This window comes from Camelina sativa, chromosome 3, assembly GCF_030686135.1.
Source record: "Camelina sativa cultivar CO46 ecotype springtype chromosome 3, ASM3068613v1".
NCBI classification, from domain to species: Eukaryota; Viridiplantae; Streptophyta; class Magnoliopsida; order Brassicales; family Brassicaceae; genus Camelina; species Camelina sativa.
Window position 1 is genome coordinate 12,748,098 of NC_141882.1, and position 26,502 is coordinate 12,774,599.

General features: G+C 33.9%; 4 protein-coding genes and 1 long non-coding RNA gene across 5 annotated transcripts; 4 read left to right on the forward strand and 1 right to left on the reverse strand.

The window, feature by feature from the left end:
• Positions 1–616: 616 nt before the first annotated feature.
• Positions 617–8,985, reverse strand: LOC104777021 (DNA-directed RNA polymerase I subunit 2). The gene is made up of 27 exons (XM_010501209.3): positions 8,579–8,985; positions 8,394–8,479; positions 8,159–8,278; positions 7,983–8,059; positions 7,828–7,891; positions 7,617–7,687; positions 7,428–7,505; positions 7,293–7,338; positions 7,005–7,185; positions 6,875–6,927; positions 6,552–6,625; positions 6,342–6,459; positions 6,054–6,147; positions 5,760–5,875; positions 5,515–5,642; positions 5,336–5,415; positions 4,732–4,973; positions 4,488–4,643; positions 4,244–4,408; positions 4,090–4,164; positions 3,866–3,969; positions 3,708–3,783; positions 3,372–3,500; positions 3,142–3,282; positions 2,851–3,063; positions 2,452–2,706; positions 617–2,346 (listed from the first exon to the last, which is right to left on the reverse strand). Exons 1-27 carry the CDS (start codon positions 8,757–8,759, stop codon positions 1,897–1,899), a joined length of 3,573 nt encoding a protein of 1,190 aa, XP_010499511.1. The 5' UTR covers positions 8,760–8,985; the 3' UTR covers positions 617–1,896.
• On the forward strand, positions 630–1,617 carry LOC104777019 (chlorophyll a-b binding protein 1, chloroplastic). The gene has a single exon (XM_010501207.3). The coding sequence runs from the start codon at positions 683–685 to the stop codon at positions 1,484–1,486; it is 804 nt and encodes a 267-aa protein (XP_010499509.1). The 5' UTR covers positions 630–682; the 3' UTR covers positions 1,487–1,617.
• Positions 8,986–17,788: 8,803 nt separating the features above from the next.
• Positions 17,789–21,049, forward strand: LOC104777023 (transcription factor bHLH144). Its single transcript, XM_087508949.1, has 4 exons — positions 17,789–18,142; positions 18,733–18,893; positions 19,159–19,330; positions 19,926–21,049. The coding sequence occupies exons 3-4, from the start codon at positions 19,223–19,225 to the stop codon at positions 20,703–20,705; spliced, it is 888 nt and encodes a 295-aa protein (XP_087365075.1). The 5' UTR covers positions 17,789–18,142; positions 18,733–18,893; positions 19,159–19,222; the 3' UTR covers positions 20,706–21,049.
• A 225-nt stretch (positions 21,050–21,274) lies between these two features.
• On the forward strand, positions 21,275–22,307 carry LOC104777024 (uncharacterized). The gene is made up of 3 exons (XR_766198.2): positions 21,275–21,435; positions 21,808–21,918; positions 22,078–22,307. It is a non-coding gene; the product is annotated as an uncharacterized LOC104777024 (long non-coding RNA).
• A 198-nt stretch (positions 22,308–22,505) lies between these two features.
• On the forward strand, positions 22,506–23,330 carry LOC104777025 (agamous-like MADS-box protein AGL62). The gene has a single exon (XM_010501212.3). It carries the CDS (start codon positions 22,614–22,616, stop codon positions 23,157–23,159), a length of 546 nt encoding a protein of 181 aa, XP_010499514.1. The 5' UTR covers positions 22,506–22,613; the 3' UTR covers positions 23,160–23,330.
• The last annotated feature ends 3,172 nt before the right edge of the window (positions 23,331–26,502 follow it).

A 26,502-nucleotide genomic window follows, 5' to 3' on the forward strand; every position in this document is an offset into this window, starting at 1 on the left:
TATATAATTTCTTATGTTTTTGAGGTTAAGTTTGATTACATTTCTGCATTTTAGATAATGTCCCCATAATTTTTTTATATAAATTTGACAACCTATTTCCAACACTTGTAATAGTTTTATCTACTTTGTTTTAATTGTCTATATGACTATATCTAATGAATTGTTATTATTTGTTTTTTTAACTTTATAAGAACACATTTAGGAAAAAGAGCATATACATAGAAAAGGTTCACCAGCTGTCAAAAAGGTTCAATAAAATGTAAAATGTAATTTTTTTTTTTTTGGTCAACAATATAAAATGTAATTATTAGAGATTTGTTTGTTTGATAGTCTCAGACTCTCAAGATTTCAAAAGGATAGAGAGATCAAGTCTTATACGTGTCACGTCATGAGTGGGTGTTTCATCATCCTTGAAACGCACCAAGATATCTTAAGACACAAATCAACTGCGAATCTGCGAAGTGCGAGCTATTCACCACGTAAGCAAACAAAAAATCTAAAGTCTCAAAAATAGTTGTGACCAGCCAATAGAAACTCTAGAGATTGATATTACAAGATAAGACGTTGTTTAGATTTTTATATTATATATACCTGAAAACTCCATCGATCCCAAACCACCCATTTCTTGGCCTACAACAAATCTTAAACGTTTTTTTTTACTTTGTGCAACACTTCAACCGCAATGGCCGCCTCAACAATGGCTCTCTCCTCCCCTGCCTTCGCCGGTAAGGCCGTCAAGCTTTCCCCAGCGGCATCAGAAGTCCTCGGAAGCGGCCGTGTGACAATGAGGAAGACTGTTGCCAAGCCAAAGGGACCATCAGGCAGCCCATGGTACGGATCTGACCGAGTCAAGTACTTGGGCCCATTCTCTGGCGAATCACCAAGCTACCTTACCGGAGAGTTCCCGGGAGACTACGGATGGGACACCGCCGGACTCTCTGCTGACCCCGAGACATTCGCAAGGAACCGTGAGCTAGAAGTTATCCACAGCAGGTGGGCCATGCTCGGAGCCCTAGGCTGCGTCTTCCCTGAGCTTTTGGCCAGGAACGGAGTCAAGTTCGGAGAGGCCGTTTGGTTCAAGGCCGGCTCACAGATCTTCAGCGATGGAGGTCTCGATTACTTGGGAAACCCTAGCTTGGTCCACGCTCAGAGCATTTTGGCGATCTGGGCCACTCAAGTGATCTTGATGGGAGCCGTTGAAGGCTACAGAGTTGCAGGAGATGGTCCCTTGGGAGAGGCCGAGGACTTGCTTTACCCCGGAGGCAGCTTCGACCCATTGGGTTTGGCTACCGACCCAGAAGCCTTCGCTGAGTTGAAGGTGAAGGAGCTCAAGAACGGAAGATTGGCTATGTTCTCCATGTTTGGATTCTTCGTTCAAGCCATTGTCACTGGTAAGGGACCGATAGAGAACCTTGCTGACCATTTGGCCGATCCAGTCAACAACAACGCATGGGCCTTCGCCACCAACTTTGTTCCCGGAAAGTGAGCGGAGTTTTATCTGTAATTTGTTTCAGTCTTTGCTTCGTGTGTGAGAGGAGAAAGAGGTTGTTTAGATGTAAAATTTGCAAAGACTTTTGTATGATTTGTCATTAATCAAATAACTCTGCTTTTCTCTCATACTAATCTCTTAATATACAATGATAATATTTTGAAATTAGGTTTGCTGAATTGCAGCAATCACAATTGAGCAACTTAGTTGAACATGTCACCAATCAAGTTAATGGTATTGTAGATCAAACGCATTGGTTTTATCCATACAAGTCATCATACACAGATGTTTAAGACAATCACTTTGATTCAAAATAGGTAACGTTTTCCACTAGGGAATACTAACGAAGCAAAACCAAAAATGATTTAAGAATATTATTCTACACACTAGTACATTGTGAGATCTAATTATTTTTCTTCCTCTGGTATTAAATCTTCATCGGTTGCTCCTTCTCTCTCGCTCAACTGAAGAGTCATCTTAATATTCATTGAAGCCAACTCTGCAGCCAAGTATCTGAACACATATGGCATTGCAACTGTCTCCATGCCTTTACTTGTCTTACAGGAATGGCAAGTTACCTTCTTTGGAGTTCTACCAGGAGGTAACTTTCCAGCAACTTGAATTAGCTTCTTCTGTTGAACGTTCACAATAGACGAAGTGAGCAAGCTTCCACACAGTGAACATACATCTGCAATGTGGTGATCTGAAGAAGTGTGAAGCCTGTCGTGTAATAGATACGAAGCTCCATGAGCAAGTAGTGAGTCTCTTTCCATTTCACCAAACCGAATCCCTCCACCTCGTTTCCTTCCCTTGATTGGCTGATGAGTTAGTTGATCCACTTGTCCAGTGGACCTAACCTGCAAGCCAGAATATAATGATTCAGACGAAGTACTACGAAGATGAGAGAAGTGCAAGTTGGAGACGATATGATATAAGAGATGAAACCAGAGGGGTTGCAAAACCTGGAATTTGTCTGAGACCATGTGACGCAATCTTTGGTAGTAAACAGGGCCCATAAATATATCACACTCCAGTTCTACTCCTAAAAGTCCACTATATAATGTCTCAGTCCCATAGTAGTTGAACCCTTTCTCCGTTAACATGGAACCGAGATCATCAACGAGCAAACTGGACTTGCTCTCCTTATCTCCATTTGGTTTTTTCATTGCATTACGAAACGGCGTTGCATCTACAAACTTTCCATGCAAACTACCTCCCTGCAAAAGCCGAGGATATAAGCATTATATATACTTCACTTACCAGCAAAATAAAATGGGAAGTTGGTTAAACGACACACAAACATAATATGCACAGCAACAGCGTCAATAGAACCCAAGAATCAGACAAATTTCTAAGGATACCTTAGCAGCAATAGATTCCAAAAGCATAGCAATTGTCATTCTTGATGGGAAAGCATGAGGGTTAATGATGAGATCTGGACGCATGCCAGTAACTCCATTAAACGGCATATCAACATCAGGCCACAACTGGGAACAAACACCCTTTTGCCCATGTCTACTACTAAACTTGTCTCCAATAATGGGGTTTCTTGCATGCCGGAAACGAATATTCGCCTGCCAAGAAACTCGAAAATTAGATTCTAAACAAATCGTAATCAGTCTACACGATTATAGTTGGGAGTTAAATCTCACCTTTTGAGGATGTTTCTTGCTTTTCATGTCAACAGAGACAAAGTCAACTATGACAGGGTCTGTACCTTTTCGCCTCGTGGTCCTTATTCTGCTAGTTACCTCATCATAGACACTATAATACGGCTCATCTGGATATATTTTCTGCGTTACACCCAACAAATTAGCGACAAGGAAACTAAAATTAAATAATTAACCTACAGTACATAGAGAGGAAATAAAGCAGTATTTACCTGCCCAACATATGGTAATCCATCAGCATCGATACTAGAATGAACTGATTTGTCAGCATGACTCCTCCTAAAACTTTTATGACCACTATCATATCGGCTATTCTGATCTGACAGATCAATAGTTTCTGTCTGCACGAGCATATAACAAGAGTTAGAAGAAATCCACAGAAGATTAAATCTCTGAAATATGTACTAAATTGCTTGCTGCAACTACAAGACTATTATTCTCTGGGGTTCATATAAGAATGAGTGCAGGGGATATTGACCAGATTTACATTAGAGTTTCAGACCATATTTCAGGACTCTTAATCAAAAAATAAGAATGGGAACTCGAACCTGGTATATTTGCCCATGGCACATTCCCCGCTCCACAGATGATTTGTTCAAAATCATAGCATCTTCCATGTCAAATCTGTGAGACAGATAGGTGGAAAAAGGGATAAGAGAACAAAAAGCTTATTGTCAAACTCTTATATGCAAAAGAAACTTCTTACCCTGTATGAGCGAGGACAGCAACAATAGCATTAGTCCCTGTAGGATTCTCATCAATACTGTAAGTGGTGTATGTTTTTGTGCGCACAACAGGGGATTGAGGAGTCTGTAGAGAACAAAAGAATTTAACAAGACATGGGACCAAAAAAAAGACAAAATGTTCAAATGAAAATTGTACCATGTACTTTCAGATTTCTAAAGAATAAGATAGAAAATTAGAATTGACCTGCAAATGGTAAATCTTCTGGTCGGCACGAAATTGGAGAGCTTGAGTAGAGTATGCCATGGTTTGTTTGGCCATCTGTATAACGTAAAGTTTTTAAGGACAACGTCCAGTGACATAATCATATAAAACTTGAATCAAATTTTCTAATAAATACCTGACACTGATACATGTTCCGCGGACTTTGGTTATGATCTGACCAAGGTGTAAGATTAGCAACCACACTTATCATCCCAGTTGGATGAATTTCCTCGTGAGTTGCTGGGGAAGAGTTATTCCTTCCCCCATTTCCTCCATCAGGACAGCTTATTTCCATGAAAACCTGGTTTGGTAGAAATCAACTTTTTCATTTATTATACAGAAAAGGTGGATATGATGATCATATTCGTAGGATTTGCTACCTGTTCGAATGGTCCAATAAGTTCAATATTTTCAGAAGGTATAGATATATTTTTAACAGGCCTAATGAATCTTGCAGGACATGATGCCAAATACAATCCAGGATAAGATCCACCCATGCTTGTAGGTACATATCCCACTTCGAGGTCTTCAGGAATCTGTAGAGTAGCATTCACATATATAATTATCTTCTAATGAAAGATTTTACGGTCAAACAAATACTGTTAAGAAGTGAATATGCCTTACCACTGAAGGAGCCTCAACTTTCAGTCTCCGCAAATAGGAGACAACGTCCGTGACTACGTTAGAAGATAGCGTGCCTACAACTTGACCATCTAAAAGAACATGAATGACTTCTGGTGGTGCCGCTCGTACTAGCTTTGGCAATGAAGGTACCATACCCACCCCAACAAGAACTTCAACAACTGACTTTCTTATTTTCAGAAAATCTCTGATGTTTCCTTTCGAATCGAACTGAGAAGTGATTCCTGAAAACACCATAATCAATCAGAACACAATAAGCAAAGTTGTACTACTGGAAAAGAGTGACATTTTATGGTATGACGAGGGAACACAATCTTATTGCATCCACACAAAAAAAAAAAAAAAAAAAAAAAAAAACACTATGGATAAATAGAGACAAATGGGACAACGAAATAAAAACATTTATCTAATATAACATATAGTTTGAAATTCCAGTCTACTATGATTTACCTTGAGAAATAAAAGACACTCTAACTAAACAAACATCATTCTATGTAAACTCCAACTTGGTTTAATGACATGTCAAGTTAAGAGAATAGTGAATATCACAAAATGATGTGTGAAGAAGAGAGCTAGAGAAACTCACGGCTAGTACGAGTCATATGATTCAGTAATCCACAAGGTTCCCCATCAGGAGTGTGAACAGGGCAAAGAAACCCCCAAGATCTACAAGATAACAATGAAACAGGAAAAATGTGAAGCCTACTATTTTGGGACCGCATCATCACATCTAGTGTTTGATGGGTACAAAATGAAAGAACCTACTCAGGAAGCAGCTTCCTCACAGTTGTTGTACGAAGTCCAGCAAATGAAGCACCTCGATGAACCGCCCGGAAAAATGAAAGGAAACGGAGGAAGTTCAATCTCTCAGCCTGAACAGTGTAACCTGCTCTCTGGTAAAGAATTGAGAATATATATTAGTACTGTTCTATCGAACTACATCATACTCGATGGAGATTAGCTACATAAGATTAAAGCTTCCCAAACAAGTGATCAACTAAAGCGCTTACCTGCTGTAAATCCAAACCTGACTGTGTATTCATTCTTCCTGTCTTCAACAATGTTTCAATTAACGTACCAACACTCCTGGGGGGATTTTTGTTAATAACCTTCTTGACATCAGCAACTGCATTCAGTTAAGGAATCAACACCAAGCACATGACATTTTGTAGAATAGAAAAAGCAAAAATTTCATGCAGAAAATAAATGTGGATATACCAAACAAATGAGTTTCATAGTTTCAACTTAGAAGGAATGCAGAGGATAAGAACATTAAAAAGGGAAAACAGTAAAAAAGAACTTACGGCTTTCAAATGAAAATTTTGATTTTGAGCTCTTGTTATGCAACTCATCTTTAAGAAGACTTTTGCACTTCCGCAGCCAATCTTCAAGTTTTTCCTAGATGACCAATGCATGCGACGTCAGTTAACTCTTTTTAATGAAGGAAACGCTTTGTCTAGTAAGCACAACACTTAATGGTTATGCAAAACAGAACTGTAAATTTTCAGAAACATTTGATAGACAAAATCACACGCCCTTATATAATGAGCCTCCACATACATGTTTCTACCATATGGGAAATTATTGTATACCTTGAGGTAAATAGTTATAAGGTGACCTGGGACCAAAATTTCCTGATTTTGCAAAGAATCCGGATTGTCAGGTAAAGAAGTCTGATCCACCAAAGAATAGAGCTTCTGAGTTATGAAGCTGCAAAGCCAAAAAAAAGAATGTTGACCACAACACACACCAAAAAAGAAAATCAACGTGAGAGCCATCAAGAGGCAAAGGTAAAATATTACATGAGCAAATTGAACTTGTCGTCATCATTGTCAAGATGAACAAATATAAAATCCCTGAGCACAGCTTCAGCAACCTAAATATGTAAGAATGAAGCGAGAAAAGTAATTAGAAAGGACTTACTGCAGTTGTAGAAATTGGTTTACGAAATTAAAACCAATCAGGAAATCCAAGAAGCTAACAGCCCAAGGCCAATCTCAAAGAAGTTAGTTATTTACTTATTTTTGTTTAGAAAGCCTACTGCAAAGAAACCTTTTTTCCAAACAAAACCTCTATTGTTGTAATGAACTAATAAAGGAGGTTAAGAATGATCAAGAAAACTTACAGTAGGATATTTTTCTTTTTCTAACCCATCAAGAACAGGTTGAAAATGCTCTCCTGTTGGTATTAGAAGTAAAACATTAGCTTACTAGTTTTGAGATAAGCATACATAAACACTGAGACAGTTAGATCACCTAAGTGCTTCCGGCACTGTTCCCGGGTAAAAAGACCCAAGTCTCGCACTTCATCAAGAATAATTTTGGCTCTCTCACGAACGAGTTGGGTTCCAATAGCTCCATCGCCTCTTCCATAATTCTCATTGTAGCAACAGTTCAGGCATTTATATATTTCCTCATCGTTGGTTTTAGTGAGAGCCTAAGAATATGTGGACAGATAAGAAAATATACTAACAGAAAACACTTCGCCTTAAATAACATTTTGTTCTCATGATATAGGGAAAGATACATTAGAGTCACTAATACCTTGAGAACAAGACCGACAGGAAACAAATATTCCCTTCCCCCTATCCTGTGTCCATTAGAGATAAAGTTTAACATGTAGGTCAAACTGCAGGTAATGTCTTCCATATTCCACAAGTCAAGTTAACTAACACTCACCAAAATCCAACTGTGGCACTTCCATTGCGAAGATAATACAGTTTAACAGTGACAGATGACTGGTCGTCCCTAACACACCTATGAATTAAGAAGAAGAAAACCGCATGAACAACTCTATACGATATATCGCTTAGACTTGGCATTATTATTATATGAAAAGATCTTAACAAAGAGATAAAATTCACATACCTAATGGCAACTGCCTTGTCACTGTATCCTTCCCGACGATCACGGAATGAGTTTCGGATCATACTTGTTGGCTATCATAAGAGACTCTTAGTCAGTTAAATTATGAGAGACATGATACAAGGAACTTCATGGGGATACACTAAAACCAGAAACTTTATAAGCAAAACACTATACTCATAAACTTAGTCAGTTAAAAGCCGAAGTAGCTTACATGGTTTCGCTTAGGTGCAATAACACATCGGAACACTCTCTCGATCCCATTCAAAACAAAGTACCTATTTCAAGAAAAGCTAAAATTATTATCACAATCGACTTATAGAAAAAAAGATATATCATAAACGCATAAGAGGTGGGAAGAACGTTTACCCTCCCATTTCAGAAGTTGACTCTTTACACTTTAACAGTTTCCGGCAATCAGCACCCCTTAAGCTGCAAAGCTTTGACTGCAATAACAAATTACGGAGATCAATTTTCCATTAGCTTCATAAATAAAGACTATGTAATCATAATAAGCAAAGTAAAGAAGAGAACAGAGCACCAACCATAAGCATAATGGGAAATTGCCCAAAATCAAATTTGTCTCTGACAACAACTCCATCATTATACTTAAAGCAAACATCAGCCATAAACGTTCCTGTATACGAAATTTTCGCCTGCCTAGCCTGTTTATTCAAGAAACCAAGAAACACACAAAAAAAAAAAGTTATTAACATAACCAAAAAGTATAAACCTTTGATAAGAAGAAGCCAGAAACAAGTTCAAACACAAACACTTCACCTCAAAGGGAAACAAAGGCTCTTTCCTTGATGTTGAACTGAAACTCTCCTTCTGAGGAGCGAATACTACAGGATTCTCTAACCAAAGTATCATACTTGTCAAGGGAATCACATTCACAAACACTAATTCAACATTATATAAGCACAAAGCAAAGATTTTAACACCATAAAAAAAAATAAGGATATTGCTCAAGTTGTTGTCGGAGTCTGAATCGTAGACAGTAACGGGTTTGATTCGATTGAACATAACATCGAGACCTTTGTCTGTCATGTAATCGAACGACTCTATATGATGTGTGACGAGATTGTGAAGCTCCCTGAAGTCTTCGACATTAGGAACCGTCGAGTCTTTCGCGTTCACAACCATGGTGACTAGGGTTTGCTCTCAAAACAGGGCTGGTTCTGACTCTGAGGTTGAGGTTGCTGTAAATTAGGGTTTCGCCGTCACAATGATGAACTCAAGACAACGGAAACTTAAGAATTGAGTCTCGATGGAGGAGAAGATGAGAAGTTTGAGACCGGAGGCGGCGCGAGAAAAAAGGACAAGGGTTTTGGGTTTAACTGGTGTCTTAAATTTTATGTTTATTGCAGATAATACCCTTTATCTTTTTATATGTTATATTATTAACCACTAACTTTTTAAACCAATGCTGTAATTCGATCAATTGGGAAGGAAGTGATTTGGTACAGATTTTACCATTTTTCCTTCTTTTTTTTGGTGTAATTTGTAATGGAACTTAACTGTTTTGCGAATTTTAAGACTTTGATTTTTTTCCTAATCCTCATCAAAACAATGTTAGTCAATTTCGTTGGGGGGACGTTGTGTTTGTTGTATGAGTTACTGTGATTAGGCGGTTCCACTGTTACATATAACAAAATTGATTAAAACATTCAATTTGGGTTTTTTTCTTTGGCTTTTTGTTGATCTTGAATGTGACAGACAACACTTGTGGTTTAAGTTAAACCGGTTTGGTTGTAACTTAAACATGTGCAAAGAGTCGATTGAAGATCATTGGTTAAGTGTTTGTTATTTGGTTGGTTCAAGTTGTAACCGGTTCATTCTATTTATATGCGTGATAAGAAGAGTTTGTTATTAAGATAAGTTAGAATCAAAGTTGGATAGGTATAGAGATAAAGATAAGTTCAAATCTAGGACTAGTCTATATATAAGGATCCTTTGTATGTGATGTAACATAACAAAAGAAAAATACTAGTGAATTGCTTTTGACGTCAAGCCGAGACGTAGGGTACTCATTCGATACCTGAACTCATTAAAGCTATGTGTCTTTTCTAAAATATTGTCTTTCTCTGTTGCATACAACAACACAAGTCTGTGTTGGGTGATCTCGAGGGTGAGGTTGTAACACTTTCCGTTTGGGGTATGCAATGATTTAGTTCAAATGATGTTTAGGAGGACAACAATAGCTTTTTCAACGTTCAAATTAGAAGATGTAATGTGACTAATCTGGGTTTCATTTACAATAGGAGAGGGTAAGTACATGTATAGACTTGATTAAGAAGTGATTTGAGACTCAATCTATTCTTTGGCTGAGTTTAGAATGGTTTCAAAGAAAAGAAGCTAAAGACTATCCCTGAGGAGGGGGATTTGAACCATTATAGCCTTCTAGGAGGCAAGTGCGGTTGGGAGGATTGTTCCTAGACAAAAAAAAATTGGTGCAAGAGATGAACGAAAGAGAAACACTTTCTACTTAAGGTCGAATGTTTCTTTCCACCGTGAGGGGTGTGTAGTGTTTGAGGGTTAGAGTTGTGGTCACTTGATGTTCAATCTTATATAAAGCATAATCCCATGCTCGATGTTGGATCCCCTCCTTATTAGAAACAATGATATATAAAAGCTCTCATATTTTCTACTGTAATCATAACTTATGAATATGATCCAAAGTTTTGTCCAAAAAAAAAATGAATATGATCCAAAGTTAGTATATCACTGTGCCACAATTCCAAAATTATGTTGTAGTCTAAATGCTAACATGCAGATGATTCTAATGCCGATTTATAGATATCCTAAAAGATCAAAGCAATAAACATGATGATATACCCCTATACTCTATACCTATACGCATCAAAACAATTTTAATGCAATAAGACTAGCCGTTGTACTTTACAATGTCTCACACTATATGCAAGTCAGTCTAACATCTTAAACATAATGAATGTGTTTCAAAACTTACATGGCCCTATGACAAAGCTGACGTATGAGATTTTGTGTCACCTAATTAGATCTCTTTAGGGGTATATCGATGGGCATCAATGTTTTGTATGTGAGATTTATGTGATGATTTAGACGTTCACCAACGTAAACTCAAGTACCTAACCTAGGCTTTGGTGTGTCAAAACATAATAATTCATTATTCGACCTTATGATGTACTGACTCCAATTTTAAAGTTTCTTTGTTTTGGCTTCCAATTTCTAAGAGTGTAGGATAATATGATGATGACAACGTACCCATCAATCATCTTATCCAACTCGTGATGTATATTTCGAACATTCAAGTGGTCGGAATTATCAAAACATCATAATTTATTATTCTGATTGTGTATTTTTTTATAAAAAAAATTGATGCATTCGATTTCCAACAGTAAGATGATAAAATAGTTAGAAGTTAGCCATCGAGACCACCTTCTTCTATTCACAGCACTAAAGAAGGTAAAGAACCTTCCTATATAGCACTACAAGGCCTTCTGTCAACGCTAAATTGCAAATTGTTAGTAGTAAATGGCTTCTGTCAGCAATGCATTAAGGGGTTTTCTTCGGCAATTAAAGACTTTTGGATATTTGTCACTAAAATGAGCAAATGGTCTTTTGCCATTAACCAAAGATCATTCCGAAACACTAATTTTCCCTTTCCTTACAAGTCGATCATCTTTTAGTGCTCACGATTAGAATTCCTTAGTTTTCTATATAAACAAAAAACACAAGGATAGTTGTAACATTATAAAAACAAAAACAAAAAAGATAGAAGAAAAACGAATAGGATATCCAATTTTTTTCGTATAAAACCCATTCATGGCCAATATTTATTCAAAAAAGTTTTCTAACATAGTTATAAATACATACGAATCATCTGGAATTAATTAGGTGAATAATAAGAAACGAAATGAGTATAGGTAAATGGCAGTGTGATTAGAAAATGGCAAAAACGTACCAACAAAACGTTGGTGAAATGTAACACATTATTTTAAAATATCACTCTAAAAGTAATGTATTCATTTGGTACTTTTGTCAATAGATAAATTGATATTTAACATGTAAATAATTACGCAGAATATGCAATTTTTTTATGATGTTGTATTCTAATTTAATAGATAATATGTTTATGTAACGAAAATAAATATTATTTTGAAAAAAAAAATTAATAGACAAAATAAGACTCGTGTTAAAACAGTTAAAAAACTATGAGTAAACTACACAACATTTCTTAAACCAAACTATCCTCTTGCTATTTAAAAAAAAATCGTTGGAAAAGAATCACAAGTCACAAATACAAAAATACTATACTTTATTTATGTGTCAGAATGCTCTATCCAAGTAGAAACTTCGACATTTCTTTGTTTGGAAGGTTTTAGTCCTTTATAGTTTAAATCTTGGATAGTTGGATGATATAGGAAAACGCTATTGTAATCTTAACAAACACAATACACTGTTATAACTTCTCTTCACTTGTTTTTAATCTTAGGGGCTATTATTGGAGATGTGATTTCTAAATCCATATGGAATCATAAATTTTAAAAATCAAAATACATGTATTTTGAAATAACATGTTTTATCCTTGAATTTGAATCATTCTATTTTACACTTTCAATTCTATTCAAATCCATTTAAAACATAATGTGGATTTTGAAATCCAAAAACAAATCATTAAATGAATAACATGGGAGTTTAGTAAGTATTTGTAAATCATAGAACCAATAACACATAATTTTGATAAGTATTTTAAAATCAATGATTGAATAACACATGATTTTTGTTTTGATTTCCAGATCCATTAAAATCATAGAACCAATAACCCCTCTTAGTTTTTTTTCAATCTTTTTCACTTGGCACTTGGATGTTCTCATACCAAAAATGTTTTGCTTTAGATTCTTGTCTTCTAAATAAGGCCGATTTTACCCAAAAAAAAAAAAAAGAAAAAGAAAAAAATAAGGCCGATAAAACGAATGCCTCTTTGTTGATGTTTGAAAAAACACTTTTGTCTTTTGGAGCAATGCTTCGGTTAGTAACGATTTAATGTCTGTGGAATGAATTGTATTGGTTCGGTCCTTCTAGCAACACTGATAACAAAGTTCCAAATTGTTCAAGTGTCCTACAATCTGTTTTTTAAAATCAAAATGTCGTAACAAATAATCATAATCTAATTTATATTTTTTTAAAATACCACTTCAATCTTATGAATTTAAAATACGAAAAAGAAGGAATAGAAACATAATGATGGATTTAGAAAGGAACATGTATCATCAGATCAAACATTAAGCAATATATTAAAAATTAAATGAAACCAAGTGGAGAAGAAATACATTTATTGCTTCTAAGTTCAAAAACTATGTAGTATATGGCATCGTTTCCTTTGAAGCTAACACTGTACAAATCATGATTTTAATTAAACCACACGATTCATATGTAGTTACACGGTTATTTTAATCTATATTAACATTTTTGAAGTACATTTTGGTTTATGCCCTTGAAATTTATCTTATTTAATTTGTTTATTTGCAACATTAACCCCTACAAAATTTCTTAAAATAATATTTCTACTTAATTAACTCCTACAGATTTTCCTAAAATAAACAGTTCTACTTAACTCAATTATTGAAACTAATATAAGAATATTAGACTTATTAAATCAGATTTTATTGTTGTGTTATGCCCTTTAAGTACGTAATCCTTCACATTTGATTACTACAATCTGTTCAAATCTCGATGGTACTAAAGTCGAGTGCATAATTATCAACCTATTAAATTCATATTTCCAAAGACGTCCATAATGACACCACCAAGACAAATATTTAATTGTCTATATATCTTATTTGTAAAGTAAATATTGACCGAAGAAATCTTTGTTTTAATAAAACATTGATTTCTGAAATCTCTCTTTAAATGAGTGCATAACTTAAATTTTACAAAATTAATCCCTAGAAAGTTTTCCAAAATAATAAAAACTAGAATACGTAAAATCGACAGTCCATTAAAATCGAATAATATTCCTAATACTTCAAATATAGATTTCATCGTTTAATGTTATCATAATAATTATGTTAATCCAATATTCATTTCCAATTTCTATGGTACACAAAATCAATATATAAAACTAAATGGAAAGTAAATTTAAAATTTAACATATAAAACTAATAAATGGTATATTCCATAAATACACCTTAAATCCTTCACGTTTTGAAAGATCATTCATGACATTTTAAATGATTTTTTGCATGCTCACCAATTTAGTCTTAATTTCATATCACACAGAATGCATTTTTAAAATACTATAAATAATCTCTCACTACCTAATGGAGAATGCACCAAACATACTTACAACCACCAAAGAAACCTTACAATAGTATTTTTTTTTTTCAGTAAACATTACAGTAATATATGAAAACGGTTTTGTGTTTTCTTTATTTTTTTTTCTTTTGCTTTTGATGTTATTTAATATTCGTTGTAAGTAAGTCACTCTCATCTTTAAGAGATGAATCCATGTTCTATCATGATGTATATAGTTTTGCTTATTATATCAATAGAATAAAGTTTTCTGTTTCATTTTTTTTTCAGCAGTACATCTTATTTTTTTCGTTTTATAATCTACCAATTATTATAACAACCAAACATACTAACCATAACATACTAACCAAAAAGGCAAAAATTTAAAAATTGTATTTGCCTTTTCACTAAGTTTTACGGTCCTCTATTATTTGAAAAGGTATTGTCCTTATATAAACCACAAAATAAGCATACTCTCTTTAATATTGTATCATTATTTTTCTATTTAATTATTTACACAACAAGAATTATCATAATTAATATTAGTTATTAAGATTAAAACAACACAACTAGAATTAAAAGATCTCAAAAATCTGCATCTATACCGATAATGATTTTTAAAAATAAATTTAGAATACATAATTTTTTTTTTTAATTTAGGAGAAGAAAAAATAGTCATATCATAGTGAAAATTCCGAATTAAAATAAAGATTGGAACTAAATATATCAACCAATCTAAATCACAATTAATATATATTTCTTTTGGATTGTTACTATTTCTCTCTCTCTTCGCAAATTATTTTGATTAGCATAATATCAAAATCATATTGATTATTATTTATTAATTATAACTACATATATTCTTAAATAATTTTTACTGTAAAATATGACTAAAGTGAAAAGAAAACTTGGTTGAACTGATCATAATCGACATTAGCCCATTCTTAGTATTGGCTTTAGTTCCATATACGATGATGTAAATAGATTTGTTTTTATCTTTTTTTATATATTCAATTACATATGTACCACAAGTTTAATCTAAAAACACTAAACATCTAAATCATACAATTAAAAGGTAACTAAATTATTATATATATAAATAAAATATTATTTTGCAATGTACCATGAGTTTAAAAAATTACATATGTAGTCATTTACCATAGATTAAATCTAAAAACACTAATAATTTGAAATCATATATTACACATATATAATAAAATAAATCCATGTACTACAGTTTAAATTACTAAATTACACATATATTACAGGTCAAATTTACAAAAAAAAATCAAAATCAAAATTCTAATTTTAATATCAAATTAAAAACTATAAAAACTAAATTATATTATATATAAAAGATTATTCTGTGGTGTACCGCGGGTTAAATCCTAGATAATAATTAGGAGAATCTGATTTTTGAAGTACATTTTGTGTTATGCCCTTTAAGTTTTGCTTATTTAATTTGTTTTATTTACAACATTAACCCCGAACTATTTTACTAAAATAATAATTCCTGGAAACTCATTTAATGGAACTATTTAAATCGACCTAATTTGATACATTTATTGCCATAAATAGCTTGACAACATCTATACATTTCAATTTTTCCAAAACAACTCTACGCATTAAATTTTTAATCCCACAAAAATCTAAAAACCTATTTCAATAGATCTTTAGAGACTGTATGATCTCTTAAATTTAAATGACACAACCGAGTTTGAGTAACAAATGATTACAATCACAATAATTATTATAACGTTAATAAAGTTCATAAAAACGAGAACCCAACTTTAGAAACTCAATAATCGGGTATATTTAACTTTAGCATCAAGAAAAACATTTAATATAAAATATACGTGTTAAGAAACTGAATATTATTATGCGATAATGTTATCAACTCAAATAGGAAAACACTAAAATCTCTCTTTTATTGCTATGGATCGTAAACTCCTTGCTCATCAAGCATTTTCCATGTATAAATATCAACTTCACAAACAAAACACAACACACAACCAAAACCACTAATATGCAGTTTTGAAACACGAGTTAAACCACTAATATGACGCTTTGTTGTTATATAGCGGGACATGTTATTAACATGGCGGTTTGAAATAACATTAGTATAAATATAAAATATTATTAATTCGGTTTTGAAACACGGGTTAAATCTTCCTTTAATTATTTGGTCAATACCACTAATATAAGAATATTAGACATATTAAATCAGAGTAATTTAACTAAAACTTAGTAAAACAATTAAATCATTGGTAAAATTGAGACTTAATCCGACAATAGCTTATAAATTACATATTTATATATTTATTTCCCCTATTATTGTTCTAATAATTGACAATCCAAACAAAAATATTATTTACTTAAACAAAACAAACTAAATATATATAAAAAAAAAATCTTATTATTTTTTAAAAAATTGTCTCGCGGTGTACCGCGGATTAAAATCTAGTCATCGTTATATTTACTGGCTTATTGCAGCCAAATGTCTACTTTTTTCACCAAATATTTTTACTTTCTTGTTTGTGGTGCTAGGCCAAAACAAAAACACAAGATATTTTACTCAAATCCGCATGCCAAACATAAATTACAGCTCTCTCTCAGTTCTCTCTTTTTTAAAAAAAAAAAAAAAGAAAAACTTATTATTACAGCTCAATCAATGTGTAGGAGGGACACGAATGATGAGTTTGGTTTGGAAATAAGTAAGTATATTCTTTGGAAGTATGGGTTGGGACAAGAGCCCCCAAGAGAGAAGAGAGTGTCGTCTAAAAAATTACAAGTATTTGTTGTTGTGAAAGAAGAAGAAGAAGAAAGAAGAGTGGTTTGGGTGGAGGTCCACAAAAACAAAAAGGCTTTTCACGCGTGCTAAGGGAGCAATCCTACGGTCACCATCATGCCCGCATTAAACGGAAACCATTCGAGAATTTTGTTTCATCCAACGGCTCACACTACCCCGTGTTTGACTCTCTTCTGTCCATCCCCTCACGCGTGCTCCCCCATCCATTACCACTATTCCTTACTACTACTACTTATATTTTATTTTATACTCATCAAATGCTACACTCACTAACACATCTTTTCATATTATTATTGTTGTTTACAAACTTATTGCTAATGTATGTATTCCAATTCATAAAAAAAAAACCATCGACATAGTGATTTACATGGGTTTTACACTGTCATCCTCCTAGTGTATTCCATCATTACATAATTTGGATTCTCATAAGAAAATATAAAGAAACAACATTTTTTATAAATTATTAGATGGTTATTTTTTTGGATTTAATTATGGAGATTCTTACAGAACATGCAATGATCTAAGAAAATTTTTACGAAAATGTCATTTTGCTAAAGTATGATAGATTTCCCATTTTTTAACACTTAAAATATCCACATTTATGATTTTTTTTGTTGCTAAAATACATATTTTATAACAAATACTAAACTTAAAAAAATAAATAAAATTGATTAAACCCAAAACATAACGAGTTTGACACATGTTTAATTGTATTTTTGTAACCTAAAAAAATCGTAAATCCATATAATTTTAAACAAAACAGAAAAATCAGTAAATATTATCATGAAAATGACAAATTCATAAAGAATTAATTTTAAATGTATATATTACTCGTAAAAAGATGAATTTTGTCCAAGATTGTGTATTTTTTTTTATCTTGGATGAAACAAGGGAGTGCAAAATCGTGTTTTGATAACTCCAAAAATTCCCACTAAAAAGTTTAACATCTTTTTTGCTTACACATTTTATATAAAAAAACAAGTTATTATAGATTCACGCACGAAAAGCGTGAAAGTAAATTAATAATAATTAAGTAAAAAAAAAAAATACTAAATACTTATATATATAAAAGAGACGATGTAAGTGAGATGAGTGACTAGTGAGGTGAGTGTGTGTGAGTGATTTAAACCAAACCAAACAAAAACAAACAAACCGCACCAGAAAAAGAAAGCCACGCTTCTCTGTCACTTGCTTCCCTTATTTCATTCCCCTTCTCTCTCTCTCTCTCTCTTTCTTTCTCTCTTCTTATTTTTGCCACACATCATCATCATTCTCTTTCTCTCTATTAGATCGTCTTCTTCTTCTCCCTCTCTTGCTCAATTAAAAAAAAAAAAAAAAAAGAGAGAGTCTTCCCGAATTTTATCAGAACCTTCAAAACAAAAAAGCTTAAGTTTTTACGCATCATCGATTCGTTTCATCCAAAGGGTTTTTGATTTCTTCTACGGTATGTTGTTTCCTGCCGCCGCAATTTCTGACTTTTATTGTAATTGGTTTCTCGTATTACTCTGATGGTCGTTTGGATTACTTCAGTTAGCTATTTTTATGGTTTATTTCCTCATCAGATGATTGCTAAAAATTTGATTTTTCTTTTGCTATTGAATGTTCTGTTCTTTCTTTGTTTCGTGTTATTCTGAACTATTCATGATCGATCTTTTCCCTTAGACAAGTCAAACTCTTTTTTGTTGATGTTTTGTTTCGTCTACGTGTTCTGTTTTCTTTAAGCAGAGTTGTTTTTTTATTTTGCTTTGTGATCACTATGGGATTGAAAAACATTTTATCGTGGATCCGACTGTTTATGTCTTTTGTCATGCTGCTATGTTACTGTTTATTGTCCGCAGCAGATGCATAATGTTGTACTCTTTCTGAATCAGGAATTAGACACTTCCCATGTTTTAGTAACTCAGTCTGTTTTGTTTTCCAATTGATTTTTCTTTTTGTTTGTTATTCCACCTCGAAGTTAGTGCCTTTCGACTTCATATACTACTAATATTTGAATAGAATTGTTGGTCCTAATTTGTTTGTTTGTTTGTGCAGTTTGTGAGAAGAGGAACGGTTATTGGATACACTTAAAAACTGAAGTTTTAATAGTGGAAGAACCAAAGATGCCGTGGACAGCCTTCTTCATGTTTTTCAACAGGACTTGCACTCGTCTGGTTGTCTTTTTCCTCGTTATTCTGTAAATTTGTTCCTGTCAGGTGAGCAGCTTCGTCTGTGTGTTTTTTTTTTTAATTTTATTCCATATTTCTGGCTTGCTATTATTACTAAGCCATTCATGTCAAGTCTTTCTTTTGCCTCTTGATTAAGCACTTACCCTTCACAAAACTGATTATCTTAACAAATGTAACAATTTGGTTTCTTTCTTGCATTGATGGTGCCATGTGGGAAAAAATTTCTTCATTGCCACCTTATTTACTAGCTTCTTGTGTTAAAACAATTGGTGTCCTCTTTCTTGTTTTGCAGGTGTTGTTTCCGTAATCCGGAATAGCTCTTTGTTGTTGTGCTTATTTTACTGGTTAGTGTGAGAATGTGCATTGTTGTAAACAAGAAGGGAAACCGATCATTGAAGGAAATAGGAACTTTTATGATGACTACATGTTTCATTGCTAATTACCAATCCGTTCAAGTTTGCCAGGTAACATTGCCTCTCCTTGATTTACTGTTTCTCCTAACACTTTTAACGCTTAGGCAACACCCATTTATGTCATTTAAAAGAACTTTGTTCCTCTTGATTGTATGTGAATAGTCTAATAGATGTTTAGTCTAAACCATAATTTGTCTGATATTTTCAACCTTTTCTTATTAATCATTGCAGGCTGAATATTTCAGACAGTTGCTTAAGCCTGTAACGTAGTCTGTCGTTTGGAGTTTTCGAGAATTTGTTTTTTTTGGGCGGCTATCTACTTTTGATTTCGAAAGAATTATTGTGAGGTATTACAGAGTCTGGTTTTCTGAAGAGCTGTCTGTGGGGGGAGCTTCTGGTTTGTTGGGGAGTAAGGGCACTGGTGGAAAATTCGTGAGATCTTTAGTATGATGGCCATAACTTGATCTAGCATTTGTGTTCGACTGTCAACTTAGTTTAGTAGTAACTGAGCAGCTGGAAGCTTACAAAGGCGAATCAATCCCTAGTAGAAATTTTGAAGCAGCTTGCAAGTTTGAGGTGTACAACTTGTTTTTTTTCTCTTTTGTGTGTTTCACATTTTACCTTTGCACGGGGTTTTCTGATGCAGAACAACAATCAGTATCCTCACTTCTCAGATGAAGTGGGTGACAGAAACATGCACCACAACCCTTATGCATCAGGGTCATCCTTTGATGCTTTGTTCCCACCATGCGCAAAGTTGCCATACCATGGTGTTGAACTTCAACCGTCTGAGGTCTGTCCAAAGAATTTTGTCATCTTCGATCAAACATACGACCACAGCCAAGTGATGTACCATCCTGAGCTGACTCATAAGCTCATGAACAACCCATCATTGAACGCATTAGCTTCGACGTTTCAGAACGAGTATGGAGCTTCGACATATCAGAACGAGTATGCTGGGGGAAGTTATTATGGTAACTACGACCAAGAAGTTTCCTCTTCTCATCAAGAGGATCCGAATGAGATTGATGCACTCTTGAGTGCAGATGAAGATTACGAAGAGGATGACAATGAAGGTCATGAGGAAGGTGATTCAGAAGAGGTCAGCACTGCTCGTAATTCTTACAGGGATTATGGAAACAGCTCAGCTGAATCTTGTTGTTCCAGCTATGGTTATAACAACAACAACAACAGCAACAGCAACAACAACTCAAGGAAGCAGAGTTTATCAGGCAGTGCTAGTAGTAACAATGATGGGAAAGGACGGAGAAAAATGAAGAAAATGATGGGAGTGTTGAGGAGAATTGTTCCGGGAGGAGAACAGATGAATACAGCTTCCGTTCTTGATGAAGCTGTTCAGTACCTCAAGTCACTTAAAATCGAAGCTCAGAAACTTGGCGTTGGACATTACTCGAACCAATCTTGAATGCTTCCGATATCTGTTTCTTCCATTGCATATTGTTTCTTGGGAGGTTAATAAGGTCCAGCGCTATCTGGACCTCTCTCTCTTTATTCCTCCCACTCTCTCCTCTCTTCCTCTTGCAGGATGGGATCTACTGCCTAACGTTGAATCTCTCTCTATTTCTCTCTATGTATTTTGCGTTTTGTGTTTGGTATTGCTTCGATGGGTTTGCACAAGTACTTAGCGGATTTGTTTTGAGCTTTTGATTTTGTATTGTTTTAACTTTTCAATGTACTCATTTACGACAATGAACAATTAGGGTTAGTGATTTGCTTAGTATAATAGTATGTGACCAACTGTGTTATTCATTTGCTTCTTGTTTTAAGCATTTGATCTCTATGTTAAGCATTTGATCTTTATGACTCACTTGAACAAAAGCAAATGAATAACATAAAGATCGGGTAAAAATAAACCGGGTTTGAAAATTGGTATTTAGTAACATACCATAAACCGGGGTTTTATTAACGTAACGACATTTCAGTTCTTGATTAATTTAACTCGGTTAAACATAAACCGGATTTGAAAATTGAGTTATGATTATACCAAAGCTAACACAAAACACCATTGGCTCAAAAGTTCAACTTCAAACTCAAAGTTTCAGAATTCGCGAAATCGAGATAAAGTTGCCGATTTTTTTTGAGATGAAGTGAGATGAAGTGAGATTATCAAGAGCGATAAATCTCAAACCATTGTGGTATGTTTTATGTTTTTTTCTTTGACTTCACTTCACTTTGTTCTTCTTGCTTATGAATCAGATTTGTGAATGAATGTTCTGTTGAGACTTGAGAGTAGTAGTGAGTTGGTAAATTGAGTGATTAGAGTTTTAAAAACAAGTTGTTTCAGTTTCAGCAATGTCGGTGTTTATCAGTATTGAGCTTTAGTTGTTGCAATTCTTGGAAACTTTTTGTTTCTTCAAGATATGTTAATGCTATTGGTATACATACATTTTCCTTGTAGATTGCTTAGTTTCAGTTCGACATTATTAGTTGTTGTCAAATAGAGAAGTTAGTTTGTTGGATTTGTGGCGAAGTGATCTTTCCATGGATGTTTTTTTGTTTGGTTATAGGTTCCTAAAGGACATGTCTTTGTTCAAGGTGACTATACTCATAACTCAAGAGACTCAAGAACCTTTGGTCCTGTACCATACGGTCTTATTCAAGGCAGAGTGCTTTGGAGGGTATAAGCTTTGTTTTTTTTTTTGTCATTAACGTTATACTATATGATCGTATGATACAAATTAAGTCGAATTAAAGCGCTTTCGACATTTCAAATGCGGTATTTGCATTTGCTTTGGTGATCTGTTTGGCTCATCTTTGGAATGTGAAATTTTGTGCAGGTTTGGCCATTTCAGGATTTTGGACCGCTTGGACCAACCCCTTCTTAGCTCCATGAATTAGCTTGGTCCTAAAGTATAATTGATTTCTTACTTTGACTATGATTTTTCGTAATAAATTTTAGTCACTGTTACATAAAAGTTTCTTAATTTTTTGGTATGGATGTCAAAGTTTATCATATTGTGTTCAAAGTTCAAACTTCCTTTTTTTTTTGGTATGAGTGTTATGTTTATTATATCATGTTCTCAATTTTTGACTGACATAAGTGAGCATAAATGTTCAAGACTTGCAAACATTAATCTAAGGATTGACAGAAAAAGAATGAAAAAGACAAATCAATCTTAGAATTGACTAGTTTAATGCAATCTAATATGTATCAGTCTTTTTCATCTATATAAAACCAAATCTTGCTTCATAAAATTTTATTCCTAAGTTGAAAGGAAAAGAGAAAGAAACACATACTAGTTTAAAATTTCTCTTCATTTTTCTTTTTTTTTTTTGAGTAAAGAAACTCATATCTTTTTTGTTTTCCACCAAAATGAGTTCCAAGAAAACCAAAGGAAAGCAAAGGATCTATATAAAGAAAATTGAAAAAGACGAAGACAGGTTGGTCACATTGTCAAAGCGTCGCAATGGTATCTACACCAAGCTCAGTGAGCTCGCTATTCTCTGCGGCGCCGACTTTGCATTTCTCGGGTACTCTGGCTCCGGAAAAGCATATACGTTCGGCAGTCCATCCTTCCAAGCCGTTGTGGAGCGGTTTCTCAACGGCGAAGCCTCCTCGTCGTCTTCTCATTTGCAACGATCGGTCTTTGATGCTCACCACAAAGCGAAGATTCAAGAACTTTGCGAACTGTACAACAGTTTGGTGGACAAGGCACGTGAAGAGGAAGCGGAAGAGATGAAGGCGGCTGCGTCCGTGGAGCCGTTGCCTGAAGATGCGTGGTGGAAAGTGGATCCGATGGCGGTGACTGATGAAGAAGAGAGGAAGCAGTTGCTGGAGAAGTTTGAAGGGCTCTATGAGAAACTGTGTGATGAAGTTGATGTGAGGAACCAGAGAGAAGATGCTGCTGCGAAAAATTAACAAATGATCCCTCAATAGCTATGTAGTCCTTATGATTAGGATAGCCATCTTTTCTTTATTTACTTAGTTTTCTAACCGGTCAAAGGTTATGTGCACTCTTTAATAAAACAGAAATAATTTATTTTAATGTTATTTGGGAAAAAAATACAACAAAGGGAAAAAGTTAATCAATTCGATCTCTGGTCAGTCCACAGAAAGGATGTTACTAACGACTAACGACTAATGGTTTCGTTTCGTTTCCAAATTCACTATAAGAAAAAAAAAGTTTTTGTTATAAAATGGATAACTACTTTTGTGAGTATCCATCAACATACTTCCTCTCTAAGTAATTTGGGCTCCAAGTAGTATTTTGCTCTTATTTTCTTATCCTTAACTTCTCTATATGTACGTTCATTTGCTTCAATGTAATAGTAACACAACAATAAGAGAGAAGAAGAAGTAACACAACGATAAGAGAGAAGAAGAAGTAACAACTTCCTTCACTTACCCTCTCGTCTCTCTCTTTATTATAGTAGTGTAATATTATAATATAATAATATTGTATATTTGCACAATGTCTTTACTGCTAGAGCATTTAGAAGGTAAATAAATTTATATTGTATCTATTTATGTTTATATAAAACATAAATATTATAGACATCTTGAAATTATGCCTTTTTCTGGATTAATCGTCATAAGTTGTACGTGTTGTCTCTTTTACGATCAAATATATAGCTAAATCATATTTGGATAGATCATTAAATATATAGTAGGCTCTGCCTCTTTCACGATCGTTAAAACTTTCTATTTGATCATTAGTGAGGCAGAACCTCTATATGTATACCTCGGAATCAGCCAATAAAAAATACTCAAATAAAAGCGTGATATGAGTAGGCAGAGCTAAATAGTGCACGTAGGGTAAACAAGGACTCTGGTCAGCTTTGTAACGATCAGTCCGAAAATGACATAGTCTTTATATTTGATCGTATAGAAGGCAAAGCCAATCTTTCCGGAAAGGACATAACCTTTTGTTAGATCGTGAAGGAGGGGTGAAATAATCTTATATATTTGCGTTATGTTTTATAACACGTTATCAGCACGATGTCTTTACCGCTGGAGCTTTTACGAGGTAAGTAAATTTCTATTGTTTCTATTCATGTTTATAGAACATAAATATTATTGACATCGTGAAATTAGGCTTTTTTCGGATTGATCGTCATTAAAAATGTAGGCGTTGCCTCCTTTACGATCAAATATATAGCTAAATCATATTTGGATAGATCAATAAATATATAGTAGGCTCTGCCTCTTTCACGATCGTTAAAGCTTTCTATTTGATCATTAATAAGGCAGAACCTCTATATGTATACCTGGGGAATCAGCCAATAAAAAATAGTCAAATTAAAGCGTGATATGAGTAGGCAGAGCTAAATAGTGCACGTAGGGTAAACAAGGACTCTGGTCAGCTTTGTAACGATCAGTCCGAAAATGACATATTCTTTATATTTGATCGTATATAAGGCAAAGCCAATCTTTCCGGAAAGGACATAACCTTTTGTTAGATCGTGAAACAGGGGTGAAATAATCTTATATATTTGCATTATGTTTTATAACACGTTATCAGCACGATGTCTTTACCGCTGGAGCTTTTACGAGGTAAGTAAATTTCTATTGTTTATATTCATGTTTATAGAACATAAATATTATAGACATCGTGAAATTATGTTTTTTTTCGGATTGATCGTCATAAAATGTAGGCGTTGCCTCCTTTACGATCAAATCTATAGCTAAATCATATTTGGATAGATCGTTAAATATATAGTAGGCTCTGCCTCTTTCACGATAGTTAAAACTTTTTATTTGATCATTAATGAGGCAGAACCTCTATATGTCTACACGGGAATCACAAATAAAAAATAGACAAATAAAAGTGTGATCTGAGTAGGCAGAGCTAAATAGTGCACGTAGGGTAAAGGAGGACTCTGGTCAGCTTTGTAACAATCAGTCCGAAAATGACATATTCTTTATATTTGATCGTATAGAAGGCAAAGCCGATCTTTCTGGAAAGGACAGAGCCTTTTTTAGATCGTGAAAGAAGGGCGGAATAATCTTATATATTTGCGTTATATTTTATAACATGTTATCAGCATGATGTCTTTACCGCTGGAGCTTTTACAAGGTAAGTAAATTCATATTGTTTCCATTTATGTTTATAGAACATAAATATTATAGACATCGTAAAATTATGCCTTTACCGGATTGATCGTCATAATTTGTAGGCATTGCCTCCTTTACGATCAAATCTATAGCTAAATCATATTTGGATAGATCGTTATATATATATATATATAGTAGGTTCTGCCTCTTTCAGGATCAAATAAAAGCTATTTCTTTTATGGATAGATAGATCGTTATATATGATAGGTTTTGCCTTCTTTACGATCATACATAAAGCTACATATATAATTTTTGGATGGATCGTTTTATATGGTAGGCTTTGCCTCCTTCCATATCTAACAAAAGACTATGTCTTTTCCGAAAACATCGTTAAAAATGGCAGGCTATGCCTCCTATATGATCAAATATAAAGGCTATGTCATTTTCTGGATTCATCATTATAAGTGGTAGGCTTTACCTCCGTTGCGATCAAATATATAACTATGTTATATCCGAATTGATTGTTTGATATATGGTAGGCTCTACCTCCTTCACGATCAAATAAAAGCTATATCTTTTCCAGATAGATAGATCATTATATATGGTAGGCTTTGCCTCCTTTACCATCATATAGAAAGCTATATAATATTTGAATTGATCATTTGATATGGTGGGCTTCGCCCCTCCTTCACGATCTAACAAAAGGCTATGTCCTTTCCGGAAAGATCGGCTTTGCCTTCTATACGATCAAATATATAGACTATGTCATTTTCGGACTGATCGTTATACATATAGAGGTTCTGCCTCATTAATGATCAAATAAAAAAGCTTTGTCTTTTTCTGTATTGATCGTTATATATGATAAGCTCTCTGCCTATTCTACGATCAAAGAAAAGTTGTCTACTAAATTCTTATATATAAGGCTATAACTCTTATATTATTTTTGAAATTTATGTTTGTTTATTGAGTTCCGTTTATTATTAAAGAATAACTATAAGTGTTATATGCGATTTAAAGACAATTCAATGTCTTTAAAATGAAGAATATATTTCTCTTATGAGAATATATGAAGTACATGTCAACGTATTATAGACGTTGCAAAAATAATTGGAAGGTCTAGATAAGCTAGTCTTTGACTTCTAAAGACATCATATTCATAATTATCGATGTCTAGTGTTCTCCAAAGTCTCAAAGAAACTCATGGAGT

Bases quoted from the DNA above. Each gene is read 5' to 3' on its own strand.
- LOC104777025 (XM_010501212.3), top strand. From the start codon at position 22,614: ATGAGTTCCAAGAAAACCAAAGGAAAGCAAAGGATCTATATAAAGAAA.
- LOC104777023 (XM_087508949.1), top strand. From the start codon at position 19,223: ATGTGCATTGTTGTAAACAAGAAGGGAAACCGATCATTGAAGGAAATA. The intron at 19,331-19,925 runs GTAACATTGCCT...TTTCTGATGCAG, and splicing joins AATCCGTTCAAGTTTGCCAG to AACAACAATCAGTATCCTCA.
- LOC104777019 (XM_010501207.3), top strand. From the start codon at position 683: ATGGCCGCCTCAACAATGGCTCTCTCCTCCCCTGCCTTCGCCGGTAAG.
- LOC104777021 (XM_010501209.3), bottom strand. From the start codon at position 8,759: ATGGTTGTGAACGCGAAAGACTCGACGGTTCCTAATGTCGAAGACTTC. The intron at 5,643-5,759 runs GTAAGCGCTTTA...ATTCTTTACCAG, and splicing joins CAGGTTTGGATTTACAGCAG to AGAGCAGGTTACACTGTTCA. The intron at 4,974-5,335 runs GTGAGTTTCTCT...TGGTGTTTTCAG, and splicing joins TCATATGACTCGTACTAGCC to GAATCACTTCTCAGTTCGAT.